The following is a 21,666-nucleotide window of genomic DNA, read 5'->3' as shown; positions in this document are numbered from 1 at the left end:
TCCCTGCCATTCTTCTATATACCCCCTCCAAAAAAAAAAAAAATCCTATTCAAAAGAAGATCTGCCTCATCTGCTCCAAAAAATGTTGCTTGTTCCAAGGTTTTAATCTGACTCTGCTCAGGCAAGTGGAGCAGATGATGTAGATCATAGCAAGAGCCCGTGCAAGAGGAGAGTATTAAGCCTTCTCTTTGCCCAACTCCTCAAGTTTCTTACGTGTATGTTTACTTTCATGTTGGAAACCATCAAGATCATGGTTTTAGTAGAAGCAAATAATGTTTTCGTGGCTTCCAAAACCATACAAGCTTTACAGCTCTTATGTTATAGCTCATATGTTTGTGTGAGTTTTGATTGTGAAGTTCTTGCGATTTTGGAGGGTGACAAATAAAGTAGTGTGTATGGGACTCATTTTCTTTCTTGGATTAAAGGTAAAAATATCTTAAAAGTTTTCTGAAAGAAGTATTGGGTATTCTTACCTTTAGAGAGAGCAACGTTGCTTGTGTTAGAAGTGGAATAATTTTGCCCTACATCGTTAAAGGAGCAAATAGATGTTTGCCACGTGTCCCTAGACCCATTTTTAATTCAACATGTCACTGGAGCCATCTAATCCACGATTTGTTGATGATGATGATGATGATTCTTGAAAACACAACGAATGCAGGAGATGTGGGAGAAGTGGTTGTTTGGTGAAGCAGCTGGCAGCGATGAAATGTGACATGGTTTTAGTCTTCGACTTCACTTTCATTGTCATGGCATCACCGATTCAGTGATTCACCTTCACCTCCAACTTGTTGATAATTCCAAGCCACCTCCAAAGCGCACATCCAGTAAGGGCAAGCACACGAAGGTGGAAAGTCGGGCTCGTCATATCTGCATGCTGGCAGCCTGCGCTACTAGAGTGTTTCAGCTGTCCATTGATTAGGGAGCTTGGCCATAACTCCGACTGCAAGACCCTTGAGTGGCTGCTCCAACAAGCAAAACCCGTCGTGATCGTCGCCTATGACCATTCTCACCAATTTTACTTCCCTCAACATCTTGCTCTGTAGCTTCAGCTCGATGGTGTCAGCATCGTCATGATACTTTAGGGGTAATAATTATAGTAATTACACTAGTCCCAACTTGTTTTCTTCATCGTTGTAGTTGAGAAATGCGTTCATGGATGATCCTGAAAGGATCATGTTTCCTAGGGGTGCCGTCGGGTTTTCTTCTGGCCATTGAAGAGCTAGCTAAGTCTGGATTCCTTAGCTTGCTGTTATTGACTCTTCCCTTATACTTTGCTTTGAATTTTTCCCGAGATTTGGAAATGATTGAATCGAAGGGATTTTTGTTCTGATTTTTATCGTTGGTGATTAAATCCCACATCACAATGTTGAAATTTTTGCCTTGGCGTTTTCTATGATTTCCTCTGATTTTTGTTGTGTCTGAGATTTGAGATAGAGGAGAATCTGGACGAAGAAGACCAGACGTGAAGCTTCTTTGCCTCGTGTCTTGCCTGGTGTTGTGTCATTTGAGTTTTCAACTCTTCGTTAGTCAAACCTTGGAAAAGGGTGAGATTGCTTCATTTTTCACATTTCTAGAGTAATATTATTCTTTTTAAAATGTAAAGATATCCAATATTTCTTTTCATATTTTTAAATATGGTTTTGATCATCGACTAATAAGAATCCAACTCGATAAGAAGGTTTAGCAAGATCACCACATGGTACTTTTTCAACGACATACTGCTTGGATGCTTGATGATACTTTTCATTCTTTGGTCAAACAATCTTGGATAACTAATGACTGGATTGAAGGGGTTTCTAAATTTGTATCCTCTGCTCCCACTTTGAAGAAAGAGAAAATTGGCAATATATCTTCAAAAAAGAAAAGAATTTTATGTTGTTTGCAAGGTATAGACAAGAATAGAAACTTTAGAGACAATTACATTTTTAGAAAATTGGAAAAATTCCTCTAGGACAATTATAATCAAGCCTTTCTCCAATAAAAACTGACTTGATTTCAAAAGTTTATGTGTAAATGGTTAAAATAGGACGATCAAAATACCAAATTTTTTCATGCTACTTCTGTTATTCGATGAAAAAGAAATCAAATTTCATCACTCAGAGATGTTAATGGTACTTAGGTTTTGGATCAAAAGAACCTAAAAATCATGGCTGTTGACTATTTTGACAACCTCTTCAAAGAAGATGACAATGCCAAACCCAAGCTCAATACCAAAAGGAGCTCCCTGTCTCTCTTTAACATCCAAATTCTTACTTTACATAAAGATGTGGATGATGATGAAATGAAAAATGTAGCTTTTGATATTGGAGCCTTCAAAGCTCCAAGTCCTAATGGTATCAATGCGGGATTCATTCATACTTATTGAAACTATCTGAAACATAGTATTATCAAATTTGTCAAAAAGGTTTTCAGAGAATCAAAAATCATTAGGGAGGTTAATGACACATTCATCACTTTGATTCCTAAGAATGATCATCCTTCTTGCATGAAAGACTTTCAACCAATATCTTTTTGCAATGCTAGCTACAAAATCATTACTAAAATTCTCTCCAATCATCTTCGTACATGTATGAACCACTTAATCAGTGATAATCAATGCAGCTTCATACAAGGGCGACAGAGTAGTGACAATATCAATATTGCATAAGAAATCATTTACTCTATGAGAAATAAGACTAGGAAAAAATGTTTTATAGCTCTCAAGGTGGATCTTGAGAAGGCTTTTGACAGGCTATCTTAAAATTTCATTGATGATGCTTAGCTTTGTTGGAATAAATAGCCAATTCAAAAAATTAATCCAAGTTGCCATCTTTACTGTTCGTATGCGGGTCTTTTAGAATGGAGAACCTACTATGAAATTCATGCCTTCTCAAGGCATTCGTTAGAGGGATCCTATAACATTCAAAAAAAATTTAATCTTGGTACATTAACCTAATGAGAGTAATTAGTGAGTTAATGAGATGTGTAGCCAGAGGGGCTTAACTTGGCATAATTATTCTGATTTCAGCCCTAGAAGTGGGTTCAGATCGATGGTGGACTACCCAGGTAAAGAAAAGGGAAGAAAAAATGAAGAATTGTCCTTTGTGCCATATGCCGTGGCCCATAGAGATAGATTTGAATGCAACGGGCTCTTTTGTGCCATGAGTCGTGCGGAGGGCATCATGTGCCGTGACGTATGGGCAAAAATTAGATATATCTAGTTCGTTCTGCGTGCTAAAACAGAAGAAGAGAAGGAGAGGAAAATAAAGAGTTCGACTTAGGCTCTGTTAGGGCACAGCATTGGTTTTCATTATTGACATTTTAAAGCTCCCAAATACCTAAGGTAGGTAATCTAAGCCTTTTTCTTCCTTTCTCTCCCTCATTTATGATGATCTATGGTAAGGTTTGAGTTGGAAGATGGATTTTTAGTCCATAGGATTATGGGTCCGATTTTATTGGTTAAAATAAGTATAATGGGAGTTGTTTAAGATATTGAAACACCACATTGATGATTGTAAAAGTGGTTGGTTCATTGGAGCATTTAATATTTAAAAATTAATATTTATGAGGTAGTTGAGAAAGGTTTATATGCATTAATGATGGTTTGAGGTGTTATTAATGATAATGTACATTAATGGAACCTAATGAGCCCATTGGGTATGAATGGGTAGTGACTATGGGTTGATATAATAGAGTGTGTGGAGTTATGCGTTGATAAATTTTCAAAATTGAGACAATGATGATATTCTTATGGTATGATTATAGTATGGTTCATTTGTTACCATTTGAGCTTGTTGAAGCTTTGAAAAGTTAGTATAGTGAGGGATAAACTTTTGACCTCTTATAGGTTTGATGTAACTGGGGAAAACATAATCTTCATAGTTGAATGTTAATTGTGTTTGTGAAATATGATTTATGATTTAAATTAATGACGCATATTGGCAATGTGTTTGACTTGCAAAATGGTTTTGAAAAGAAAACCTTGATTATGCCACCTTTTGTGTTTTATGAAATTGATTGTGATTTGTTATTATGGGTGGAGAATTGTGATGTATTATGTGTTGAGTTTATAGAATATTTGAGTTTATGTGAGTTCATGTGCGATGAATTGATTGTTTAAAATGCATATTATATGAGAAATGTGCATAGCATGATCATTGGCAGGAGTTCACTTAGGGAGAGGAGTAGATTGATTTAAATCCATGTGGTACTAGCATTGACCGTTGGAATCAAGAACTTGCCTTGACACCAACTGTTAGAATCGAGAGGTAGCTGTTATCCCATAGTTGATTCGGGACTATCCCACTTGTTTTAGGATGAATTCAAACCTAACTAGTCTCTATCGATTCATGAGATTAGATTAGGAATATGACACCTCATGATTGTTAGTATTGTGAGAAATTGAATTACATAAGTGAGTGAGATAACCCTGGCTGGATAACTCCTCACAAGTGAAACGCTGGGTTAGCCCGTGAAGGACATAGTCACGTGATAGCTACTGATTTCGTGTCAGAGGTAACACGAGGGTATAAAGTTAGCATATGATTATGCATATAAGTCTGACCACATAATTGTTAATTTTGTAGTCCGACATGTGTTAAGAGCGCATGATTGTTATTTTTACGACCTCGTGTTGTGCTTTGTGTAATATCATAGAAAAGTGTGTTGTGGCAAGCCCAGCCACATGGTTGTTAGTTTTGTGAACCATGGTCGAGTGTTATTCGTGATATCTGTGCTTATTTGTCTATTTATATATATTTACAATTGATATGCAACTGTATAGGTTAAGTGAAACTTGATTATTGAGTGGTTGTACTCATCCCTTAATTCTCAATATTTTTAGGATCTAGCTCATTGGATCCGAATCAAAGAAAACACATAAAGGCCTAGGGTTGTGGAATAATCTTCTTTATGCCTATTTTTGTTACTTTCATGCGTATTTGTTGATGTAATTATCAATTAGGATCATTTGATATGATTTATGCATGACTTATATAATTTTGTGTATAACTTATGTATTTTGTGCCCTGGGTTAGTGAGTTTTGGTTGCAAACCCATAGATAGGGCCAAAATATTTATGCAAGTAGAAACATATGTATTTTGAAAGATTTGGGATGAAACTAATAATTTTGTGCAACATTTTCTCCCCTTTTGTGTTTTGTAAAAAATAGGGTTGAGTAGTGATTTTATGATATGAGTGTTTTTGATTGTGTGTAGTGCGTTGCACAGGTCAATGAGAGTCCATTGAGAGTGGTCAGTGGTTGGTGTGAGCTATTGGCATGAGTGGATGAGTTGGGATACCCATTTGTGAAATTTTGTAAAAAAGAAGTCAAAATAGGTTTTGGTGTTTAACTTTTTATAAAAAAATGAGTTTGAGTGGGAAACCAATATCATTAGCTAGAGTTAGGAGAAAGCTCCTTGTAGACACCGAAACCACCTTAATCAGACGTCGGATGGAGATTTAGGATGTGTCAGAAGTTCGCTTCTTATGCTGTCAAATGATAACACTGATGCTATCAAATTCGTGCAATGCGCCGCGGTGCATGGCGCCTCATGCCACGATGCATATGTCGTAAGCTGCAGCACACGTGTCAATTTCTACACAAAATCTATTTTTGAGTTTTAAAACTCATGATTTTAGATCCTAATTGATTTTCAAGCTTTCACATTACTTTCAAAACTTTGATATGAACTTATTAAATAATGTTTGAGATTTAGATTGTTGAAATTAGAATTTCTTGGAAAGAATTTGAGAAATTTCCTTTATAAAATTTTACAATTTGGAAATTCTTTGAAGGTTAAACCCTAGCTTGTCATAATTTGGAGTTAAATGTGTTTTGGTAAGGGAGATCTTACAATTTGGTCTCTTGGTTTTTAGATCCTCTTTATGCTCATCTTTTTATGCTTTGTATTGAATATTTAAGTCACTACATTAACAGTAGCATTGGTAATAATGAATGGATGCTAATTAGATTAACTACTAATAGGCCTCTTATCTCTCACTTATTTTTCGCTGATGATCTATTGCTTTTTGTAGAGTGCTCTCTTTCTCAAGCTATGATTATGCAACAATGTCTTATTGATTTTTGCATTGCTTTTGGTCAGAAGATAAATACTTATAAATCAAAACTCTTTTGCTCAAAGAATGTCAACATTAATAGAGCTATGCAAATTAGTGATGAGTTAGGGATTCCCCTTACTAGCAATCTTAGCAAATATCTTAGAATTCCTATCATTCATAAAAAGGCTTCTAAAATTACCTTTTCTCCCCTTCTCGACAAGACGAACTCAAGATTGTTGAGATAAAAAAGCCGTTATTTGAATATGGCTAGGAAATATGTACTTATCAAATTTATTCTTTTGGTCCTTCTCAACTATATCATGCAAACTATGCTTCTACTAGATAATGTTCTTTTTGAATTATAGAAAATCGCTAGAAATTTTCCTTGGGATTCGTCAGATGGTTGTAGAAACCCTCATCTTATTTCTTAGGACTTGTTGCACCCGGAAAAATGCGACGCGGATGGCGCGCGAGCGGAGGTCCCAGCGTTCTCGACGGGGATTGGATCGAACGAGGAGTTGTCACTAAGATTTTGAGGGAAATCTTGGGAAACCGATAAAAGGGAGGATAAGGGTGATCTCCGAAATTAGAGAATAAGTTCGGGAGTCGGTTGAGTGTGGGGAAGGTATTAGGCACCCCACAACATCTGTTCGTTAGAACGGTTACCTGAAGTTTGTTGTGCTCTATTAATATGGTTTTATAATTATTTTAATTATCCTTTTTATATTTATGTGTTTGATAAAAATGATAAGAATTAGGTGAGAAATATTTATTTATTTATGAGGGAAGACGGACTTGACTTAAAATTTGACTCTGAGGCCTACGTACCTTGTGATGGGGATCAAAGTCCACGTAGTTCGGGCTTAAAAGTTAGTTGGTGAAAATATTTTTTTGAATAGAAATTAATTAGAAATAATTCATCATTTTACAAATAAAATAATTTTTGAAATTTTGATATGTGTGTCTTAAATTGCAAAAAAATGATTTAATTTTCATCATTTTCTCAATTTTTAAATTTTTAGAATAAAAAAATAAAATGGTTTAAAATGATTTTCCTTTATGTTTTATGATTGAGAATTTTAACTATTATACCTGCAGAGCCTTATTGGTTCATACGGTAATGCAGTTGTTTTAAATATCTGCGGAGATTCCAAAATCTCACACGATAAAAGAATTTAGCAATTTAATTTATTTATTTTTAAATGCTAGTAATAATTTATTTAAGCATGTATGTACATGTTTTTAAAGAATTTTAATCATCATACCTGCAAAGCTTTATTAGCTTGTATGGTAATATGATTATCTTAAATATCTGCGGAGATTCCAAAATCTCACACGATAAAGGAATTAAATTTAATTAATTGATTTAATTTAATTAATTATATAATATATATGTGTGTGTATATATATATATATATAACTTAATCGTTATATCTACAGAATCTTATTGACTCATACGATAATACAATGATCTTAAAAGCTTACGGAGATTAAAAAATCTCACATGATTAAAAAATATAATCAGTAAATGTGGTTACAATTTAAATACATTAATTTGGTTAATTAATTTTCTTAAATTGTGCATTATATGATTATTTACAAAAATCACTTATTTACTATAGAGATTGAGAATCACTATATTTGCGAGGACTTATTATCCCACACGATAATGTGATTAAATTAAGTCTTTACGAAGATTCTTGAAATCTCACATGAAACTTAAATAAATTTATAATTTGGATTATAAAAGGAGAGTTATTAATTTAAATCTCTACAAAAATTCTTGAAATCTCACATGAGATTTAAATAAATTATTAATTTGGGTTATAATAAGAGGGTTAAATTTAACGATGGGCCTTTTGAACCCATATTAACATATAAGTTTTACTCTCATATCTGCGAAATCTTATTAATTTACACAATACGAGATTATCCTAAATATCTGCAGAGATACAAGGTCTCACACGATAAAATGATTAAATAATATTCACTTTAAATATATTTTAATGCGTAATTATACAACACATATTTTTAAATATAAAAGTCTTAATCGTTATGCTTGCGAAGTCTCATTGACTCACGCAGTAGTATGATTATCCCTAAGGTCTACGGAGTTTCAAAAATCTCACATGACCAAAAGATTTAATTAAAGAAATGTGATTATAATTTAAATTTATTAATTTAATTAATTAATATTATATATAAAAATGTTTATTATTTCATTTACAAAATTTATTTATTTATTTACCATATAAATTGTGAATCACAATATCTGTGAGGATTTATTATCCTACACGATATTGTGATTAATTTAAGTCTCTATAAATATTCTTAAAATCTCACATGAGACTTAAATATTTATTATAAAGAGAGAATTAATTTTAATAATGGGTTTTTGGAACCCATATAAATACCTACAAAATTGATCTTCATACCTGTAAAATCTTATTGATTTACATGGTATGAAATCATTCTAAATGCCTACGGAGGTTTTTAAAATCTCACATGATAAATAGATAATTGAAATATTTACATTTGTAGTCGGTGCATAATATTATGGTTGGCTAAACAATTCATGCAATAAAGGCAATGGAAAAAATAGAGAAATAAACTATTTTGACAGTTCACTATTCTTTTGACTTGGAGATATATTCTAAAAAATCTATATTTGGCATAAACTTTTAGCAAGATCATAACCACGAAAGACAAGGCTCCAAACCACAATCAACCTTACAAATTATCAATAATATTTTCACAAGCTCTCCCTCTCTCTCTTTCTCTTTTTTTTCGTTAGACACCTCTCAAGTATGTTTTAAATTCAACATAAAAATATTTAATTCTTAAAATTTTTTAATGCCTAAACATATATGTGGATCAATCCATACTCATAATATCTATCAATATATATATATATATATATGTTCATCAATGAATCCATATTAAGGGAGATGATATGATTTAAATATTACCTGAATAGCTTGTGTTTGCATTCTTCTTCCTCTCAAGGCAATACTTCCATCGCCTCAACCTCAAGCTTTGAACATGTTTCTGGTTGTTTTTTTTTTGTAAAACATCCAGAACTTGTGTGATTGAGGGAAGAAGAAAATGATGATCTTGTTCAGTCCAAAAACCCACGTGTGCATGCATGCTATTATTTATGCGTTTTTTTTCTTACTCTCTTGGTTCCAGTTTTCAGTCTCTGTTTTTCCTTTGTATTCTCCTCCAGCTTTTGATCTCTCTCTCTCTCTCTCTCGTTTCTTTTCCTTTCTCTGTGCTCTCTCTCTCATTCAGCTTGCTTGTGTGCATACTGTCAATTCCTTTCATTCTCAGTCTCTTTCTCCTGTTGGATCTTGTTCCCAGCTGATCCTTCTCTTTCACTCTCAGTCTCTCTCTGCTTCATGCTGTGTCTATTTTCCTTCTTTTTTGTCTCTTGCTGCTTTGTTTTTTTTTTGCCAGTTTCTGTTCAAGCCTTCCTCTCTTAGTCTCGTGCTCTGTTTCTCGTCTGTTTCCTTTCCATTTTCATACTCCGTTCAGAACTCTATTTACGCTCTATTTTTTTCTTCATTTTTCTGTCTTTGGTGTTCCTTCCTTTCCAGACATTCTCTTCTCTCTGTCTCTCCGTATCTGTTTCTCCCTCCTTCTTTTTTTAGAAAAACTCGTCTCTCGGTGCCTTCTCTCGGTCTCTATCCAAGCTTCTCGTGCTCTTTTCTCCTTCTCTCTTGCCTCTGTTTTCTTTTCATTTTTCTATCTCCTCTCCAACTTTTCTCATCTCTAGTGTTTCTTCTTCGTATCTCCTCCAGACTTTGTGTGAAAGATCCCTTTATTGTTGAAGCTCAGGCTCCTCCTCTTGCCGTGCACGTCTTCTCTATTTCTTTCTCCTTTTCTCTGTTTCTGAACCCCAGTTTCTGTTTTCACTCGCGTGCATGTCCAGCATTTGCTTTTCTTTGCTTCTTTATACATGCATGTGTTTCTTTTTCTGCATACGTCTCTGACTCCTTTTCTTTACGTGTGTGTGTGCTGTGTTTCTCCACTTTTCTCTGCATGACTAAGCATTTTTCACGTCTGATCTTTCCTAAGTTTGCCTTTGGTGTTCTTCTGCATTTCCTTTTTAGCTATGTGGTCGTGCGATTGTCCTTTTTTTTGTGTTGAAAGTGAGTGTATGTGAACCGCATAAGGCTTGTGATAAGCCTTTTTTTATTTTTTTTTAAAACACACACACACATAGATGTATATATATAATGAAAATTAAGATTTAAAGAGAGAAAAGTTAGCTCTCAAAAGTTAACTTTCAATATTTTGGATGATTGAGATAATTTGGGAGAGATTTTAAAAATTTAAACAAGATTTTTTTGATTATTTTAATGAACTAAAAGAAATAAAATCCTAATAAAAAAAGATAAAATTAAGCCCTATCAATTAAATTAAATTTTTTGTTTTGAAAATATAATCCTAAAAGGATTAAATTTTATTTTTATATTTTTATATTTTTTTTGGTTACTTATTTTTGTTTTTGTTAAATTTAAAAAATGTTTGGACAAAATACGGTGTTCACAGGACTGCATCACCACTGAGAAAAAAGACAAAAGTCTTAACCTTAAAAAGCTAAAAAATCAAAATTTTGCTTTTGTCATAAAGCTTTGTTGGGGCTTCATCACTTGACCTAATTATCTCTGAGTGCGGGTTCTTCGTGATAAATATAAATGCAGCAAACCCATAATCCCGATAATTGTTAAACCTAACTCTTACTCTTATACTTGGAATAACATTTGTATAGTTTGGGATAAATTTGTGATTCATGTTGGTTGGAAAGTTGATAAAGGAGACCAAATATCATTTTAGTATGACTAATGGTCTCTGTTTCCTGATCCTTTAATTAATTATGCCTTTTATAATGCTGATTCCATTCTTCATGCTAGAGTTTCTGACTTTAGCGACGATATATGAGGATGGAATGTTAATATTTTAAGTTGGTATCTTCATCTTGATGTGATTAAATAGATCTTGCTTGTTCAACCTCTTAATCAACATAATGAAGATGATGTTCTTTTTTGGAGAACTTCCTTTGATGGCAACCTTTCTATCAAATCTGCTTATAGAGCGATGGAGACTTATAAGGACCAAAATCATCCTAATATTTGGTCAAAAATTTGGAACTGGCCCACATATAAAAAAATTAGATACTTCCTTTAGAAGGCTTCCTGGAATTGACTGCAAAATGACTATATGTAGACTAATGGGAATCCTCTGCAACAATGTTCCCGCTCTTTTGGTTGTAACTATTCTGACTCTTCCATTCATATTTTGAGAGATTGTGAAGAAGCCAAAAAGGTATGGAATAAATTGGTTAATCTTACAAAACTTTACACCTTCTTCTCTCTTGGTTTGCAGGATTGAATAATATGGAATGCACGAAACAAAGTTGATAGTCGAAACACTAGAAGAACACTCTAGCAAAGACTTTTTGCCTAAGCTTTCTGGAACATTTAAAAAGCTAGATGCAAAAAACTCTTCTTTGAAGATGAGATTCAAGAAATTGAAATGGCTTTTTCTAGCACTCAATAAATCAATAATGACCTAAAGCTTCTCTCCAAATTAAACCACTTGAACAAAGGAGACTTTAGACATGAAGTCAAATAAAACCCCCTGAACTTAGACGGTTAGACTCGACACTGATGGCTCAGTTAACATACATGGCACTGCCACTTGTGGAGGTATTATTAGAGATAATAAGGGTAATTGGATTAAAGGCTTATATAAATTTCTCGGTTATCATCCTAACACAGTTGCAAAGCTTATGGGAATCTACAAAGACCTCAACCTTTGCTAGAATGAGAAATTTAGCAATGTTAATGTCTACTCAGACTTAATGGAGGTGCTGTCCCTCATTAATTATAGCTATTCTGGAGGTCATCCTTTATTCAACACAATCTAAAATATCAGAGACCTCATTATGAGAGATTGGATGGTCACATTTGATCACATGTATAGAGAAAAAAATAGTTGCATTTATTTCTTGGCCTGTAGATCTTATTTGGAGAACTTTAATGTTATGATTTTAAATGAACTATTGAATGACTATAAAAGCCTTCTAACTTTAGATATGACTAGGATTTAGTGTTTCTGCATAGTTTGCCGTGGCCTTGTATTCAAAAAAAATTTACGTAGGGAGTGGGGCCTCTTTTCTTATACATATATCTTTTAAATGCAGTGTTGTTCATGAACAAAAATTTCTATTTACTTAAAATAAGTATGTGTTTGGTTTTCAATTTATTAAAAGTTTATTTGGTAAAAGTACATTTGGTGAAAGTTAGTTTAGTAACAGTCAGTTGTTGTAACAAAATTTATGTTTGGATATATTTTTTTAAAAGTTAGTTTAATAAACTGCAAGTTATTTGAATTAATGATGATTTATGCTTTTGAAATGTACTTTTAGATATATAATGATAAAAAAGAATATTAATTTATGATAATTTATAATTTTTATTATATAAATATAATATATTAAAAATGTTTAAAAATGTGAAAAAATTTAAAATAACATAAAATTTAATATGTTAAATAATAAAAATAAAAAATATAAAGTTTAACATAAAAAATTTTATGTAATAAATAATTCAACAGACATTAATATTAAATGACATACTTTATAAATAGAATTAAAACATTATTCTCTCTCTGTTTCATCTACAAAAGGTTAATAAAATTGCCTCCTCATATAATTTATTTGGCCTTGTGGCTATTGCACTAAATTCAAATACTAATAAAACAGAACATGCAATAAGTATTATATGGGAATAAGGGCAGTATAGTAAATTCAAAAACTCAACATCAAAAAATCAATTTAAAAAGCTCCAAAAAGTTAAGTGCTCAAATCTACTTCTAATCACTTTCTCATTGCACATTTAAAAAGTCATTTTGCCCAATCATAAATTTTTCAAACAACATCTTACATTTTAAAAGTGCAAAAATACATCCCAAAAGTCAAAAGTCATGGTTTTAAATTGGTTATTCTCGGGAGCACATTCAGGGATCACCCCCAACCAATCTGAATGGTCCAGATTAAACTACTTTTTTTTAAATAAAAATTTATAAAATTTTAAATAAATATATTATTATTAACATGACCATCTATATTTAATTAGATCAATCAAAATTTAATATTAATTTTTTTATAATTTTTATAAATTAATGATACAAATTTATTTTGAATTGTTTTGAATCTGACATTATAATAAGTTAAAAATTTTAAATCTGAACAGTATAAACTAAATCTGTATGATTAATTTATAAAAAAGTTATATTAAATTTAGACTCATTTAATTAAATATGAATGTTATATGTTAATAATAAATATATTCATTTAAAATTTTACAAAATTTTATTTTAAAAAATAAAAAATGAAAAAATAATTTAATCTGTCTGGATTAAATTCAGATTGATTAGGGGTGATCGGTGATAAGCACCGAATGTGCTCCCGTTATTCTGGCCCCGCAAATGAATTAAATTTTTAAATAATAATAACAAATGAAAGATGAGGTTCGCAAACTGTCGTTCACCTCTGGTTTCCTTCTAGTCTTCCTCTTTTCTCTCACGATAATGCAACTGCTCCATGCTCCGTCCTCACCGCACCTTTCCTTGCAAAGCTCAAATGCACACCTAAGAGGTGAATTCTACTTGAACTGCTTCAGATTCCTACTGTCCAATCTTTATCTCACAAACATATCTTTCTGGGATTTGGATTCTTCTTGCAGGACTGCTTACGGTGAAGTCTTCTTTATTTGCCATCAATTCGTTCTTTCAGCTTAGAAGGGGGCCAAATTCTATATGGACGTCTTATAAAAGGGTCATTTTGAGCTGTAGTGAAGCTAGAGCTGCTTCTGTTGAAGGTAATTTGCCTATCACTTTTTCGGTGAAAGGCAAAAGGTAGTTTTACCAGTAGTCGAGGCAGTAACAACTATGGCCTTACCTGAAACTATAACCTCACTCTTTGATTGTCGGCGAAGCTTATTGGCAATACGCATAAGGGCTTTTGGAGCATAACATATTGCTAATGCCTAAAGCTATTCAATATCTTAATTGCAAAGGTGCTCTAAAGAAATACAGTGTTGTTTCTTGTGTTTTCCTGAGTTTGTATATATTTATGTCGATACTGCTCGATCAAATCTTAGGTTTGTTTATTGTTCCCAAATCTTCAGATTCGGGTCCAATGGGCAGGTTGCCTTTTTAAGAGTGAAGTGCTGGTGGGGAAACTGATGAGGAAATAAAAAAGTTTGTTATCATACTTTATAAAAATCTAAATAATTGATTCCGCCTTCAATGGTAATTGGTAATTCACTTTGCATTTTCTAGAGCATACCCGGCACCTGAGAGATTTTTTATCATTTTAAAAGAGTTTCTCGACGGGAAGATTTTGGCACTTCTGGAGTTTGCGTTGAAATGATAACATTTTCTACTTGGAATTGTGGGTTCTTCTTTCAGTGCCTATTAAAAGTTTGAAGTTACAGATTTCATCTTTTCAATTCTTTTAGTCTAGTACGCCCAATGGTGTGCTTGGGCCTCTTTGAAATGTATTGCTTTCAACAGGGGACAGCTGCCAAAATTGCCTTAACTATCTGCGTCTCGAAATATTCTCACTTTTCATCTATCTGTCACCTTGGCAGGAAAGATTTTTTTCAAAACCATCATGATCACCATATTTGCAAGTTGTTAATGTTGCCCAAATGGATATTTGCATCCAGCTAATCACATAAGAGTTTGGGGTCCGATCAGGCTTCAGAGTGAGTTTAGTGACCTCATTCTCTGCTGTCAGGAGAATTATTTGCTATTCCAGACTCTTGTTTGAGCACAAAAGCCTTTTTTTGAATGCTAATATGGTTTAAGACAAGTAACATTCTACATTACATGGACATTTTTTGAGATTGTTTAGGATGAAAGTTATATGCCAGTCTGGCGAGGCAGTTGTATGGAATACAGATTCAAGGTTTAGCCTAACGACTCAAGGTTTTGTTTAAGGATGATAATACATCTTCATGTATTGGACAATGTCAAAGATTTCCCCCCTGCAGAACAGCTTGTTTTGAAAAAGAAAGATGCCCTAACTAGTTGTTTTAGCCAACTAGACAACTGATACTCATAATTTATCATTTGAAAAAGTTATAGTTTTTCCTAGAGTTTGCAGTGGTTGATATTCTTGCCACCTCAAGTTCATATGGTTTTCTTGTAAAATATGTAGCTGGAACTTCAGCAGTATCAACTGGAACAGCTGAGGATGATGTTTTGAAAGCCCTGTCTGAGATCATTGATCCTGACTTTGGAACAGATATTGTAACTTGTGGATTTGTGAAAGATCTTCAGATTGAAGAAACTCTAGGAGAGGTCTTAAAAGCATGGACCTGAAATTTTCTGCAATGCCCATGTAATTAACACTGTTCTTACCAAAAGTTTTTTTTTTTTCTTACTTTGAATCTCAGGTGTCATTTCGGCTAGAGCTCACTACACCAGCATGTCCAATCAAGGACATGGTAAATCACAAAATTACTATTGTTTGAGCAACAGCTAATGTAGGTTAGAGTGGTAGACTTAGTTAGATTCATTTCATAGCAATGACAATAAAATAAAATATCCCTTCCATTTTGATATATCATATCATAGATTATTATTTATTTTGATTCACGTAGCACTGCTATCATTTTCACCAACGTATTTTATGAAATCTTAGCAGCATTTCCAAATCCCATTTCCCCTTCTTTGAGCATGATGTTTGAGGTCTGATGTGATGAAGAGACTGTAAATGAATATACATGAATGACAGTTTGAGCAGAAGGCAAATGAGGTGGTGGCAATGCTCCCGTGGGTAAAAAATGTTAAAGTCACAATGTCAGCACAACCAGCCAAACCTATATTTGCAGGGCAACTTCCAGCTGGTCTACAGACAATTTCAAATATTGTGGCTGTCTCTAGTTGTAAGGTTGACCATTTTCTTTCATGATTTGCAGATCTGATTGTTTTAAACTGCTTTTCAAGATCTTGTGTATTTTTCCTCTTGTAAAGCTGGGAAATATTGCTTTTAGAATTGTTTTTATTCCTCAAAGGGATACAAACTATTCAAAGCTCTTCTGTACCATCAGGAAAAAAACACCCGTTCACATTTTAATTTTCTTTTAAATGTGATGGTTCTGATACCAGAATACCGGCTATTCTGTTTCAACTGGAATTTTAATCTTGATGACTTCTTGTTAGAAATGTGAGTCAATTTATGGTCCCAAATTGAATTTCTCATCATGAATTCTATGTACCAAAACTTGCAGGGTGGTGTGGGAAAATCAACTGTTGCTGTAAATCTAGCATATACTCTGGCTAGTATGGGAGCTAGAGTTGGTATATTTGATGCTGACGTTTATGGTCCAAGTTTACCAACAATGGTCTCTCCTGAAAATCGACTGTTAGAAATGGTAATATATGAAAAAATGAATTATTATTATTATTATTTTTTACTTGTAGTTGAGTGAAGTGCTGCAAACTAATTGCTTCAAGTGTTGCTGTAGAACCCAGAAAAGAGGACCATAATTCCAACTGATTACTTGGGAGTCAAGTTGGTCTCTTTTGGCTTTGCTGGACAAGGACGTGCAATAATGCGTGGTCCAATGGTTTCAGGAGTTATTAACCAACTTTTGACTACTACTGAGTGGTATGCTGCTATGAGAATATAATTTATTTAGGATTTAAAAGGGGAAAATAGGATACTATTAGAGTTAAACGGTCCTTGCCATTATATAAAATGTTGTGTTGACTTATAAAAGACATGTCTGTATATTTCAAGTTGACTTTTGACCCACTCCAGAATTTAGATTGAAGATTAAATGGCCTTTTCTTAATAGATAACCTTCATTTATTCTCCTCTTCTGAAATTAGATTCATAATTTTATTGGTTCTCCTTGATATGTAGCCTTGACTTGTTCAATTTAGGGGCGAGCTGGATTACCTTGTTATTGACATGCCTCCTGGAACTGGAGATATTCAACTGACTTTATGCCAGGTCCTGCTTTTGTCCTTCTCCCTTGGTTTTATGGATTAGAATAATATCCATTTTTCACACTTCTCATTCTTTTATTTTGTTGTTGTGAAATACATTCTGGCTGCCCATGAATCCTATATCCCCAAAGTTTTTCTCTGATATATTCTCATGAATTTGAAATGGGTCCATTATTTCTTCAGGTAGTTCCATTAACTGCTGCTGTAATTGTCACTACTCCTCAAAAGCTAGCATTCATTGATGTTGCAAAAGGAGTTCGCATGTTTTCAAAACTTAAGGTGGCTATTGTGCAATTGAATGACATTAACATTACAATGGCTTATCTTATCTTTTTTTTTTTTAAATCTCATAGTCTTGTAACTTTTGTGTATATATATATATATATATATATTTTAATCCTTCAACTTTTTTCCAAATTTTCCAAAAATGGGCATATATCAATTTACTTTCTAATCATATCTTTAGAATAATTTATATTTGACTTACTGTCCACTATTGATATTTGACGTATGTTTCTTATTTGTTTATGCATAAGGTGCCATGCGTTGCTGTTGTTGAGAACATGTGTCACTTTGATGCTGATGGAAAACGATATTACCCGTTTGGTAGAGGTTCAGGTTCTCAGGCATGGATATTCTTCATTAAACTTTATGGGGGAAAACATACACCTGTTTATGCTATTTAATGCAAGACAAGTTCCAGTGTATTACTAGTGACCATGCTTTGGTCATACTTGCAGGTCGTCCAGCAGTTTGGAATACCTCATCTATTTGATCTTCCCATTAGGCCAACTGTATGTCTCATGCCTGGCTTTTAGTTTTGAAATTGTTGTGCTCTGCTTATACTTTTTATATTGTGTAAATTAACCCATCACGTTACCTCAGCCCAATTAATACCTATTTCTTTCTTTATTTTTTTGGCACGTCTTAAAGAAAAAAAAATATTATATTTGTTGAATATATTTTTGGTAGAATCAGGGGTTGGGTTTGACATTTATCTGAAACTGTTATACTGCCAAAAGTACGTGCAGTTTTGGTTGAAGACTTTTGAATTCTTGCATAGCATTGGTTTGCATTAAACATGAATTGTATAGTCATTTTCACAAACTCTCTTGTTTATGTCATTCTTTAAGTTCTTTACATTATGAAAAATGCAAAACGAAAATGAGACAGGAGTCGAGTTTATTTTGAGTATTTACAGACCTAATTATCACAGCTATCTGCTTCTGGAGATAGTGGGATGCCTGAAGTTGTTGCTGATCCTCTTGGTGAAGTTTCTAAAACTTTCCAGAATCTAGGAGTATGTGTTGTGCAACAGTGTGCCAAAATTCGCCAACAAGGTAATGCTGTATGTGGCTGTTGATATTTTGGAAGATTCCAGTAAATCAGTATTAGCTAGTTCTTTTCTGATAAAATTTTTTATCTCGTTCTTCATGTATGCACGTAACTGTGATATCTTTGGTGATTAGGTGGAAAACTGTTTCGCTATTTATTTGTGTACATGACAATTCTGAAAAGGGAGAATTACATATAGGTCCCAGATAAATTAATTAATTACTTATGAGTCCCATCCACTTGTAAATACTGAAGTTCAGTATGTAAAGATAGAAGCTTGACTTGTAAATGAACTCAATAATTCAGATTTTTTAAACCTTTTCTTAAGTTCATAAATTTGAAGTTTGCTGAAAGGTGCTCTTAGCTTAACATGGCTCAGGACTACTAGAAGAACATCCTAAACATGAAATACCTTATTGTGTCATATGAATGCGAAATTGCAGTTTATTTAACTCACTCAATTTAGCTTTTCTTTTATTGAAAAACATTTTGCTTTCAACTCAGTTTCAACAGCTGTCACCTATGATAAATCAATCAAGGCAATTAAAGTGAAGGTACCAGATTCAGATGAAGAATTTTTTTTACATCCAGCAACAGTCAGACGGAATGATCGCTCTGCTCAGAGTGTGGTAAGATGATATTTTAAGAGCAAAGTTTCAATTTTTTTAAAAGATCCAAAATGAAATATGTCATTTAATCTAGGCTGTACATGACATTTTGGTGGTTGCACTTTTATTTGTTTCCACTACAGCAATGTGAGTTATGTGTTACTCCTCCCAAGGCATATATCTTTAGTATAGGTGACAATGGAGCAATCCTGTGGGAGTAATTGTGGAACTACATGTCACCTGTCATAAAACAAAATTTTAACGACGAATTGACTTGTGCCTTTTCATGTCTGCTTCATCAGAAATATAGAAAGACTTAAAATAAGTTGTACCCTTGATTGGTCATCCGTGTTTGACATAAATCGTTCATTCATGATCTTTTACAGCATGTGGTCTTTTATTTTTTTGCATGCACTACATGTTATGGCCTCTATCTCACCAGCGGCTGATCTTATTTGAACAGGATGAATGGACAGGGGAGCAGAAATTGCAGTATGCTGATGTTCCTGAAGATATTGAACCAGGGGAAATCCGGCCCATGGGAAATTATGCTGTTTCTATAACTTGGCTTGATGGATTTAGCCAGGTGACATGATATGACGTGTTAATGCGATTGTGCCAGAAGTGACTTAGTTTTGTAGTAACTTATACTGTTTCTGTGTCGTCTCACAATTAAGCTATGCAAATATCTTCCCATCACATTGAATATGTCTATTCTGGCTGGTTAAAAGACAGAATGTCTATTCTGAACGGGGTCGTTGTTTAGGACTTATTTTATTTGACAACTTTTCATTTGGACACATGTTTGTGTTTGAGTGTCCCGCTTCATGCAAGCAGTGAAATGCACCTCCAAAGCACTGAAACATGAAAGAAAGGAGTTTTGGCCGTATCTGACAAATGTTTGACACTCGTATTTGATACAACTTGCCACATTATCCGATGCTCTAAATTAGATATGATGTTTTAGATATTGCTATGCCAGGGATCCATGCTAGAAGTTTACCTAAATAGAAATAGATGGGTGCCTAAAATGTCAAAACTATCTTCCACATTTTATATGCAGCTTCTTCATGAGCTAGTTTCACATAATGGACTGCTAATTTGTCATCGATTTAGTTATTTAGTGTTATATAACTGTGCCCTCTAATTATCATTTATTATTTCTGCTGTGAATGCAGATTGCTCCTTATGATCAACTGCAGACAATAGAACGACTAGTAGACATTCCTCAACCAACGGGTCAATTGTGATGTTCTAGCTATTGAAATCATCGGCCGGGTTCTTTCCTGTCATGGTACTTCAAGAGGCCTTCAACTTTCTCCCCTTCTCATTATGTTTATTGCCATTGGTAGAGTTTGATTTGACAGTATTATTCTGTAATATATAAGTTGGCTTGATAATATCTTTGCCTTTTTTTTTTTTTTTTGCTTTACTCTGAGTAGAGCAAACTCACTTCTCTTCCATGTATCTTTTGAATACCATGAATAACTTGTGCAAGAAGACACATGATCGCTATCTAGCTAGCTTATATATGCTATGGTTCTTCTCTCGCCAAATAAAGAAAAAAAAATTCATAGAAGCTTTAAAAAAGCAACCAGAGTGAATTTTCATGTACAACCTGAGATGTCAAATGTGTCGCATTATATATGGTATATAAATATTCTTGATATTGATGATGTCTTAATTTTACTGGTACATCAGTTAATTCGCCCTTTTAATTTAGAGAAAAGTTAGGCGTCTGAGCTTATATACTTAATGTACTTTTATCTAATTAAATCAGAGAAAAGTGGATTTTTAAATTGAAAAAAGTTAAAAATATTAATAACAATATCTAGGTACAAATTAAATTATGGAAAAGAAAATTGATATGCCATAATTTGAATGAAAAAGAGTATTTTAAGTATATAAGATAAAGCATATAAGCCTTTTCCATTAATTTGATTATATAAAAACAATTACTGTATGATAACATTCACAGAAAGCCTCCATGATCCTTTTCCTTGGATGATGAAGATGTCAAGTTGAGCAGCCTGCTAAGAGGTAATGATCCGCAACGGGTAGGTACGCCTAGATTGAGTCCCTCCGTAGACATGCCTAGCAAGTGACTATCACTTCTAGCCTTTTTTGAGTCATGATAATTACAAATTTTATCAATACATACATTTATTCTCTCCTGAAATTGATGATTATTTTTTTCCCTTACCATGTCACTGTACAGTAGCAAGGAGCTTTTATTTCAGCAAACTACTAACTTTTTTACGCTGATATATATTTGATATTTCTTGTTACTGTCAACAGAGTTGGTTCTGTCCCGCGCTATTTTTGAAACAATAGGAGCATTTGATATAATTTGGCAGCTTTTTTACCAAAATATTACATACTGTAAAAGAAATTACCCAAATGGTACAATTTGAATAGTATTTACCAAAATATCACACAAAAAATCGTTCATATGAAAAATGAGTTTGAGATTATGAAAAAATCATTCTCACCTAAAATGATTTGAGTTAAAAGCTATTTTTTTTATTTTATTAAAAGTGAAATCATTCACTACTCTAACAATTTTAGTTTATTATTGCTATCAACATTTTATTCCTAGTTCCTACCTTCTTTACCCCTTGTGATTGCTTTGTCAATTCATTATTCAAAAAC

At 33.2% G+C, this 21,666-nt stretch overlaps 1 protein-coding gene across 2 annotated transcripts; it reads left to right on the top strand.

Moving 5' to 3' along the window:
• The first annotated feature begins 13,548 nt into the window (after positions 1-13,548).
• On the top strand, positions 13,549-20,529 carry LOC129287956 (fe-S cluster assembly factor HCF101, chloroplastic). Of its 2 annotated transcripts, XM_054924253.1 has the most exons (15): positions 13,549-13,703; positions 13,792-13,926; positions 15,273-15,415; positions 15,511-15,561; positions 15,852-16,007; positions 16,348-16,491; positions 16,585-16,727; positions 17,006-17,075; positions 17,255-17,350; positions 17,608-17,697; positions 17,812-17,865; positions 18,288-18,411; positions 18,911-19,035; positions 19,478-19,600; positions 20,193-20,529. In XM_054924253.1, the coding sequence occupies exons 1-15, from the start codon at positions 13,565-13,567 to the stop codon at positions 20,262-20,264; spliced, it is 1,665 nt and encodes a 554-aa protein (XP_054780228.1). In that variant the 5' UTR covers positions 13,549-13,564; the 3' UTR covers positions 20,265-20,529. The 2 variants fall into 2 exon arrangements, with proteins under 2 accessions (XP_054780228.1, XP_054780236.1); XM_054924261.1 differs by lacking the exon at positions 17,255-17,350.
• The last annotated feature ends 1,137 nt before the right edge of the window (positions 20,530-21,666 follow it).

Source organism: Prosopis cineraria, unplaced genomic scaffold, assembly GCF_029017545.1.
Source record: "Prosopis cineraria cultivar Desert tree isolate PC_DT_omini unplaced genomic scaffold, ASM2901754v1 PC1, whole genome shotgun sequence".
Lineage (NCBI taxonomy): Eukaryota > Viridiplantae > Streptophyta > Magnoliopsida > Fabales > Fabaceae > Prosopis > Prosopis cineraria.
The sequence above is the reverse complement of the archived record's forward strand: the minus strand, read 5'-3'. Positions and strand labels throughout refer to the sequence as shown.

Excerpts from the sequence above, each read along its gene's own strand:
- LOC129287956 (XM_054924253.1), top strand. The coding sequence starts at position 13,565 with ATGAAAGATGAGGTTCGCAAACTGTCGTTCACCTCTGGTTTCCTTCTA. Across the intron at positions 16,728-17,005 it reads CTTTTGACTACTACTGAGTG|GGGCGAGCTGGATTACCTTG; the intron begins GTATGCTGCTAT and ends TGTTCAATTTAG. Across the intron at positions 17,866-18,287 it reads ATCTTCCCATTAGGCCAACT|CTATCTGCTTCTGGAGATAG; the intron begins GTATGTCTCATG and ends TAATTATCACAG.